The 9,813-nt window shown below is 29.9% G+C and overlaps 2 protein-coding genes across 2 annotated transcripts; one reads left to right on the top strand and one right to left on the bottom strand.

The window, feature by feature from the left end:
• Positions 1–248: 248 nt before the first annotated feature.
• Positions 249–2,678, bottom strand: LOC120090940 (SGNH hydrolase-type esterase superfamily protein). Its single transcript, XM_039048645.2, has 5 exons — positions 2,182–2,678; positions 1,924–2,051; positions 1,393–1,632; positions 866–1,121; positions 249–779 (listed from the first exon to the last, which is right to left on the bottom strand). The coding sequence occupies exons 1-5, from the start codon at positions 2,528–2,530 to the stop codon at positions 550–552; spliced, it is 1,203 nt and encodes a 400-aa protein (XP_038904573.1). The 5' UTR covers positions 2,531–2,678; the 3' UTR covers positions 249–549.
• A 5,522-nt stretch (positions 2,679–8,200) lies between these two features.
• Positions 8,201–9,453, top strand: LOC120086842 (uncharacterized). The gene has a single exon (XM_039043653.2). The coding sequence runs from the start codon at positions 8,515–8,517 to the stop codon at positions 9,109–9,111; it is 597 nt and encodes a 198-aa protein (XP_038899581.1). The 5' UTR covers positions 8,201–8,514; the 3' UTR covers positions 9,112–9,453.
• Positions 9,454–9,813: the final 360 nt, after the last annotated feature.

The raw sequence follows: 9,813 nt of genomic DNA, 5'->3' as shown, positions 1-9,813 counted from the left end.
TTCCAAAAACAAGGAAGAAAAACCTGATATGAAATACTCTTCTTTAATCATTGCTAACCAAAATGCCTTAGATTAACCCCTGTTCCATTGGATGTTAAAAAAACAAATATGAAAATGAAGTAATAGAAAGAAGAGCAACGTAACAAACTACAGTACTTATTTATTCTATTCCTATCAACCATTTGCCCTGTTTAGTTATTTTTTCATGATTAATGTATAACAACAACTATAGTTCCTCACCTAAGGACAAGCAAAGCATAAACCAAACTTTTTCATTGAAAAGATGAAAGAAAACAAAGGGATACAAAAAAGACTTCAACGCTGACTACAAAATTAATGGCACTAAAAGCAAAATATAAGCAATCATTTTATTTCTAACTCTATCAATTACCAAATAGGCACCAATCACCACCATACTTTTTTAAAGCAAAGCATATCGTTTGGAATTCAACAAATCTATCTATATGTCAATGTTTTGTTGGTACCAGGTATTGCGTTGGAATGTGTTGGTGCAGCTTTGTGAATGAACAAATCTGACTAAAGTATAGTTCAGCCTTGAGAGTTTATCACGTCCTGCAAATTCTTGGGATAGCACATTGTTGTGTGGAGGCCATTCCACACGTTGTCTGCAAGGATGCCATTTACTGCATCTGTTGGATGGAATTGATCCCACCAAATATGATTAGAAGCATTTTTGCAAGCCATAATTGGTGAGATGCACATGATCCAACCATTGTAGCGACCAAACCCACAACAAGCATCTGAAGTTACATTGAAACCTATATGGAAAAAACAAAATGGCACAATGAGAGGCAAATTTGGGTTCATGGCGAAGAGAGTATAAAGAAGTTAGATTGTCATTCACCGTAACGTTCATGGTTCTTCAAAATATCCATTGAACCTTGAAGCAAATCACAGAAGATAATACTTGAATCAGGCAGCTCCATGCCAAGCTCCTCAACCATGTATCTCATGGCAAAGTTGAACTCCATAACCATATCATTTATCTCCTCAATACACTCTCCATTCTCACTACCATACTGCCATAAGTAGAAAGGAGCACAGCCAATAGGTGCCAATCCCATTACAACAATTCTCCTTGCATTCATGTTATACAAATTCTGGACCAAGAATACGAAGTCTTTTAGGAAGTTTTTGAACAATTGAAAAATTAACATACTGGAAATAAATGGAACTTCTATGCAGGGCAGGAGCAGCACCCAATAAACAATGCAGGGTTAATTTCCAATATCTAAAATGATTCAAGAACTCAAACTTTGGAAAATGAAAATGTGTGCACAAAAACAATATCCTGAAGGCAAAGAGAAGGCATCATGGCTAATATCTATATATACTTGCTATTATATAATAAGAACTATATGATCAAATCACCTTGATTTCCTGTCTGATTGTGGCTGCCAGAAATTGGTTAAAATTCCATGGAGGGTAAAGATTTTGAACGTTAGATATATTAAACAGATAGTAGTGAATGTAATCGTTGATTCCAATTGATATGTAAAAGACTGAATTAGAAATGTGATCAGCAGCAGCATTCTCGCCCATATTTAGAACAAACTGCTGAAAAGTGTCCATAAATTGCTGAATTTGTTGTGTAAAGGAGATGTGTTGGCCCTGTCACAAATAACATTTCAAAAAGGCAAAGAAATTTAGCAAGAGAAACAATAAAACTAAGTAATGCGAAAAATGATAGAACAATGATCATATCTGCCATCTAAATCAACCTAAGATTACCTGATACATTATGAAACTCCTTTTTACTCTCGTGAATATTATAATTTATAACAGAACATTAAATTGGTGAAAGGAACGGAAATCAATTTGATTTGAAACTGTTCCATTTGCATATTTATCAATGATTTTAATCAATGAATAAAACAGATTGAAATTGAAGAAAAGAAGTACCAATTCTGATCCACTAGTGAAGATAACTCCAGCACTAGCTGATGCGTAATTCACTCCTTGAATCATATCTTCCACTGCTCCACTATGCCCAAGATAACTCGGAACGAACGGAAGTCCAAGACGCAGGGCTGGGAAAACCATCCAGAAACAAAAACGGAAGAAAAATAAGAGATCGAACCTAAAAGAAAGGATTAAGAATCATAACATATCCGGAAAGACGAAGGAAACAAAAGATCAAGAAACTAAACTAACAATTACCAAGAAAATCAACGGGAATTCTTCCATTACAGAACCTTCCAGTCGGAGTGTGCGTGTCGAAATCTCGACCATAGGGAAGATGATCGGCGCGGGCGAAGGTTCCGAGGAAATTGTTGGTGCCGCAGTCGACGGTGGAGTCGCCGATGACGAAAAGGGCGGGGACTAGAGAATTGGACGGCGGAGGAGCGAGGGGTGAAATGGGAAAAGATGAATTTGGAGGGGTTGTGAAAGCATAAGGAGTTGGCGCCAAAGGATTTGGAGGAGCTCTAGGGTTTAGCAGAGCTGTTGATTGAAGAAAAATGGTGGAAATGAGGATGAAGATTAGAGAAATTAGCAGATCAAGCGCCATTAATTTTACATTCGGAGAGAGAGATTAAGCTTGAAATTGAATTAGGGCGGGAAGATAACGGCTTCAACCTTTAAAACTCTTCACAACTTTCAACTTCCTATCCAATACCAACTGTCTAATGTAAAATGTTGATGTTGTATCTCTAAGTGTTTAAATTTTTAATTTTAGGTCTTAATATGTTCTTTATTTATTCCACATTTTTATTTTAATTCATAGTTATAATAGACACAATCAAAAGTTCTCATTAGATATAAAAATTAGATGATTTTATTTTTTTTAAGAACATTTTTTACCAATAGAAAAAAAATGTTAAACTATTTATAGAAATAATAATAATAATAACACTAGTAGACGGTCATCAGATAGAACATTTGAAAAACAAAACTATTTAAAAACAAAATGTATGTAAAATCTCATCTTACATATCTTTCACCTCAAACTCCACTAGCATAGAATCTCTAGGTGTCAAACTTTAGAAGAGCCGCTTCAAAAACCACTTAGTCGAAAAATCTCAACATCTATCAATGATAGACTTCTATCCATTTCTATCTACTTCTATCAAAGAAGATTAAAAAAATTTTATTTGTGTAAATCGTTTTCCTTATTTTTTTTATTTTTGAAAATTTTCACCTTTATAATGTGTTAAAGATCAATTATATACAAAATTAAAAGTTGAGATATCTATTGATTTTTTTTAAGTTTAAAAATAAAATAGACACATAATGAAAACTTAAAAAACGTGTAAATCTATTTTCAAGTTTAGGGAACAAAATAGACATAAATTTAAAAGTTTAATGATTAAACTTATAATTTAGTCTAGACATAAATTTGAAAGTATAATGATTGAACTTATAATTTAGTCGCTTCAATTATATGTTTAGATTTTTTTATAGCAATACATTTTTTAAAGAAATACTTGGTTAAATATGAAAAAAATGGAGCGAGGCTACACATGCTAAAATGGTGTGATATTCAAGAGAAGAAGATATGTAGCCAAACCCAGAGAGAGTAGGAGAGAAGGGTGGATACTAAGCTAGACATTTCGCAATACGATTTTTCACTCCTCCTTGAGAGTTGTATCGATTTAAATCATAAATTAAGAATTGTATTGATTTAAACTATAAACTAAGAACTGTATCAATTTAAACCATAAACTGAGAATTGTATCAATTTAAATCATAAATTTTATGAGTTGTATCAATTTAATTCCCAAACTAATTATTAGACCCAAACTTTCATAATTGTATCAATTTAAACTTTAAACTTTAAACTTTCATAATATATCAATTTAAACTATGAATTTTCATAAGTATATTCGAATAAAATATAATAGAGGGTTTAAGTTGGTACAATTATGAAAGTTCAATGTTTAAATTGATACACATAAAAGTTCAGGGTCTAAATTGATACAATTATTAGTTTGGAATTTAAATTGATACGATCCCCAAAGTTCAGGGTTTAAATCGATACAATTATTAGTTTGAGGTTTAAATTGATACAGCACCGAAAGTTCAAGAGTTTAAATTGATATTTGCCCTAAAATTTAATATTGAAATCTTCAAAAGTCTAACTATAGTTCATAATTGTTTAACAAACCTCTCTAGGTAAATTATTTGGATATTTTAAAAAAATAAGGAAAACTATTTACGTCAAATAGTAAAAATTCAATGTTTTGTATAAAGACCAATAGAAGTCTATCAACGATAGAAATTAATATAAGTTTTTTAATGATAGAAGTTTATAGAAATCTATCCGTATCTATCAAATTTTTTTTTTCTACTTCTATAAATTATGAAATTTTTCCTAAATTATTTGTAGTTGTATTATAGTGTTGTTATAATTTTGAATTAAGATAATTAATTACCAAAAAATACAATCAAAGTTCATGTTTGTTTTAATCCATATGACCTATTAAACCTTCACCCAAATCCCGTATCTTATTTATAAAGTACTTGTTAAATTAGTTTTTTTTTTTTTTTTTTTTTTTTATGAGGTCCAAATGATGGAATAAATGTCCAACTTTAATCCAACCATAAAAGGATGATTAGTTAGGTTAAATTGAAGCATAATATTAATATAGAAGACAGAAATATGGCCTAACAATAATAATAATAATATGTATTTTAGATATTCTCTTTCCTCTTTAAAATAAATATTTAAGGAACTGTTTGGTTTAAGATTTTATAGATGCTGAGTATGGAAATAGAATATCAAAAAAATAGAATGTTTGGAAATCAAAGATAATTTTGTTTGATTATACATAGTAAATACTATCAGAATTTTATAAACAAAAATTATGTTTGTATTTAGTTTATGAAATTAAGCATGAAAAATATTATATAATTTTGATAGACCAATTAATCAAACAATAAGTATCATTCAATATATTGATAAAAATTAATTAATTAAGAATCAATAATAATTCTAATTATAAATATTTTAAAATGGAGAAATTTATAATTCAAATTAACCAATTAATATATTTAAGGAACGTTATAATACTTAAGTTCAACATTAATAATTTTGATTTTAAGTAAATAATAAAAGGAAATATATTTTAATAAATAATATATTATATAAAAAGTGAAATGAAACAACAAATATTAATAAATAATATTAAAAATAAGTTTTATAAATATTATATATTAATAATGAATGAAATAATATAAATTAATCACAATAAATAAATAAATTATTATAAATAACCGATAATGATTATATGTTCATAATGAATGATTAAATTAAAATTAATTTCAATGAATAATTGTTTAATATTTAAAAAACAATAAAGTAATCAATTATTGTTATTGAAAAGTGAATTTTTGTACTAACTAAGTTTACCTAATTTTAGTTTACTAATTAAATATATTTAAAATATTGTTAGCTAATTCATTAGTAATATATGTAAAAAAGTTATTGCATTATTTAGTAAATTTGTATTGTAAAAGTAAGTTAACCGCCTTTATCACGAGTATAGTTCTCGTAGAGGTCAAGATACCATTGATTTTCTCATTCAAAGTATCCTTCATATTATTGTTTTTCATTACCGATGGTGTTTATTTTTTCATTTAAGCATTTCTCAAGTATTTCTAATGGGATTACATTAATGATTGAGTACTCCCTGAGGTTTCTACCTATGTACATATTTTAATAGATTATTATTGATTTATTAAAATAAATACTTATATTAATTTTTGTTAAATTAATATTAATTAAATAAATTAAAATTTAAAAATAAATTAGGTATAAAATGAAAAATAGATGGAGAGAGAAAAAAAATAAAATCCACCGTTTTGGAAGGGAATAGAAAACTCTTGTATGTGGGAAATGATGATACTTATAAATAATTTATTCTCAAATTAATGGTTGAAATCTGTAAAACAAACATGATATTTTGATGTCTGTATGAATTTTCACGTAGAAAACTCTCAAACTAAACGACTCACAAATCCCATTACATTGGATATAATTTTTTAAAACCAAGAGATAATATTCCCCAAGGTTTAAGAAACACTCAATATTATTGTAGGTAAAACCTCAAAGTTTCAAGTTTCAAGCATATTCTTATCTTCAAGAAAGGGTATTGCTTGTAAGGGAAATATAAGATTTGGAAAATTGTTGGAGTGAATGAGAACTTGAATATTATCTTATTTGTTTATATATTAATTTTAGAATTAGTATCGGAAATGGTTGTGGTATCCACCTCTAGTTTAACTATAAAATATTCTTAAAAGAAAAAAAAAAAAAAAAAAGTTAAAATCGTAAAATATTCCTCATAATTTAAATACATATATATGTAATAACGCAAATATAATGTTTGTTCATAAATTAAAGGTACTTACTTTGAGCTCGTTTCATTTTAGTTTTGTACTTTTAATAATTTTTAAAAATTAATTAGTATGATTAGTTTGAGGTTTAGAATTGAGGTAAAGATTGAACCTTTTTTAGTCCAACAAAACAAACAACACAACTTAAAAAATTATCATAAATAATCTTTTAAAGTTGCACATTACAAAACTAGCACTTTTTTTAAAACTCATTAGTCATTAGAATAGTTTTTATCAGTCCATTTCGTCCGAGATCGGCCACCGATTTAGTTAAAAAAATAACTTTTTTCTAACTAATCGATTGGTTTGGCCTTTCATGGTACATTTTGTATGTAATATTCCCAAAACTTATACCAAATCTTATATATTTTCAAAATTTCTCAAAATTTGGTTGCCTTTACTAAATATTATATCAAATTATTTCTTAATATTTCAAACCTTTAACATAGTTTATGTTTTCACAATTATATGAATTTCCAAAATTCTAAATGGGTTTCCAATTATCAAAATAGATTTTCTAAATTGTTTCAAGATGATATCACTGTCATTTTCAAATTTTGGGAAATATCAAATTCTCAAATTTTGGGAAAGATCAAATTTTGTAAAAAAAAAAGGATAAGATTAGTGATATATATTGAATCTAGGTGTTAATTCTACTTGAGATTCCATCGAAAAAACTCAAATATATCGAATTGTTATGTTAATTATGCCCCGATTTCATTGAGAAAGCCTATATATATAGAATTTCGGTGTTATTTTGCCCGAGATTAACACATAGATCTATATAATTACACGAATTTCTAAATTAATTTATCAATTGTCTTTTCAAATTTCTCCAAATTGTGTAATATTTGGTAGTGTAATTTTTAATTTTGGAAAGATTACAGACATTCGAAAAAATTAGCAAATCTTGTTGTGTAATTCGAGCGAGATGTACCGAGAAGGCTCGAAATAAGTTAGGAAAAGTTTTTTTTTTACAAAATCAAAAATCTCAGTAGCTGATCTTGGGTGAGATGGACCGAGAAAAACTATCCTTACGATTTTTCAAAAAGGGGCTATGAAAAATTAAACATGTTATTTCTAACAATTTTTCACACAACTTCCACATCCAAAACCCCTAACCAAGGAGGGAGATAACATTATCTGCAAAAAGATATTTCTAAATTAAGGAGCATCATTGATAGGAGGCCAAAATTGCAATGCCATGAACAGATTTGTTCTTCTCTCGAAGGATGTGACAAAATTGAACAATATTAACAACATTCTCAACAAAAAGAATATCCTAAATCAGAATCTCAATCTTAGTGAAAGAAAAGTCATCCCCTACTCAAAAACTTGATAACCTTTTGGGCATTAGATTCCATTTCAATAGGTGGTTTGTTATTAGACCGCTCTTGCTCGATCGCACATAAGCCCTCCAACAACGCTTCCGCTTCCAGCGAACTAACACTTCCACAACTCTGGATGAACTTGTAGCAACCCAAAATCACATGGTCCTCATGATCATGAATTAATCAGTCGATTCCACCTTTGTCACTCATTGATGATAATAAAATATGTTATCCACTAAATAATTTCAAATTGACATTCTTAATTTGAGTTAACTATCCTTCTTCAAACTACATAAATCCAAACACTATTTACCTATATCCAACTCTTTCCATGTGGAAAATCTATGAACTCGAGCTTACTAATACCAACTTCTTCTTATTATTATTCTTTTGACAATATATAAGATATGTTGAAAAATGAAACTCTAACTTCAAAATCAACCGAACAAATTTAATGTCAATTCAACTATATCCATTTTACCACCTCTTATTAATATTTTAAGTTGGTTTTAATAGTAACTCTTTCAGTAATTTTTTCCATTTCTTTCCCAATAGAATCAAACATTTAAAACCCAAAATCCAAGAAGACAAATACAACAACCAAACCCCACTTTTTAAAATTAGAATTAGAACCCAAAATAATAAATTTATTTAAAAAGAAGGGGGGAAAAAGGACTTTTATTTGCACAATTTCCACATAGATAACTTCCCTTTCCCTTTTTTCCCCATCATTTTTATATCCCATTTCTTTGCATCCAAACACGCCGCTGTTCTCTCTCCTCTGTTGCAAAATCAGATCCGTTCCAACTCCGCCGTAAGCACCGCCATGAGCAAACCCCACGGCCACCACCCGCCGTCCGGCCGCACGAACTTGGCCTCCTGTATAGTCGCCACGGTCTTCTTAATCTTCCTCGTCATCATCGTCCTCATCGTCTTCTTCACCGTCTTCAAGCCTCAGGATCCGAAGATCGCCGTTTCCGCCGTCCAGTTGCCATCCTTCTCCGTCGCCAACGGCAGTATCAATTTCACTTTCTCTCAGTACGTCTCCGTCAGAAACCCTAACAAAGCCTCTTTCTCTCACTACGACAGCTCGCTTCAGCTCCTCTACTCCGGTTCTCAAATAGGATTCATGTTCATTCCCGCCGGTAAAATCGACGCGGGTCAGACGCAGTACATGGCAGCGACATTCTCCGTCCAGTCATTTTCGTTGGCCGCTCCAGTCGCCGCCGTTGGAGCTGGACCGACCTTCTCGGAGGGAATGAACGGGTACAGAATCGGACCGACGCTGGAGATTGAATCGAAGATGGATATGGTGGGTAGGGTTAGGGTATTGCACTTCTTCACACACCATGTGGAAGTCACATCGAGTTGCAGAGTCGCCATTGCTGTAAGTGATGGATCTGTGTTAGGTTTCCATTGCTAATTCTTCTTCTTCTTGTTTGCCTCTGGAAAATTTGGTCAGTTGAGTGTTGAAATTCTCATACTCTTTAAGTGTAAAAAAGAAAAAAAAAAAAATCTCAAAAGATCTTGAGCTCTTTCTGTGTCTCCCTTGAGTAATTTGTGCAATTGAATTGCAGAGTGATTCTGATCTTAGATTTTGGTTGTGTGAAGTTCATCAAGATTTTTGTGGATTTGTGATTTATTAGGGTAATTAAGGTTAATTTGAGTTGTAGGGACAAATCTATGGCTTTGAATCATAAAGGAAAGTTGATGTGAACAAAGGATAATTGCAATTGAAACAAAGAACAAAGTGGGACTTTACTCATTTTCTTTCTGCTTCTTTTTCTTTTTCTTTTTCTTTTTTTTATTAAATTACAAAATTGGTCATTCAATAAGGTTATTATCTACTCCCAATCATTTTAAAACTACAATTTAGACTATATATTATTACATATGTTCATAAATAATTAGTTAAATAAAATTTTCATAAATAATTTTACTAACTCACATCTTCGAATTAAGAATATGTGCTTCAAATCTTCTACTCCTACCTTTATTGATACTTAAAAAAAAGATAAAACTCTAATTATAGATCCTTTAAAAAAGAAATTTGAATTTAGATACTAAGTAGATGGTTTTCAAATATAAAAAATAAGTTTAACTTATTTATAAATATAAGAAAATA

This window comes from Benincasa hispida, chromosome 1 (assembly GCF_027475165.1).
Source record: "Benincasa hispida cultivar pf3 chromosome 1, pf3_genome.v1.1, whole genome shotgun sequence".
Taxonomy (NCBI): Eukaryota; Viridiplantae; Streptophyta; class Magnoliopsida; order Cucurbitales; family Cucurbitaceae; genus Benincasa; species Benincasa hispida.
Note: the sequence above shows the minus strand (reverse complement) of the source record. Positions and strands in the feature narration are given on the sequence as shown.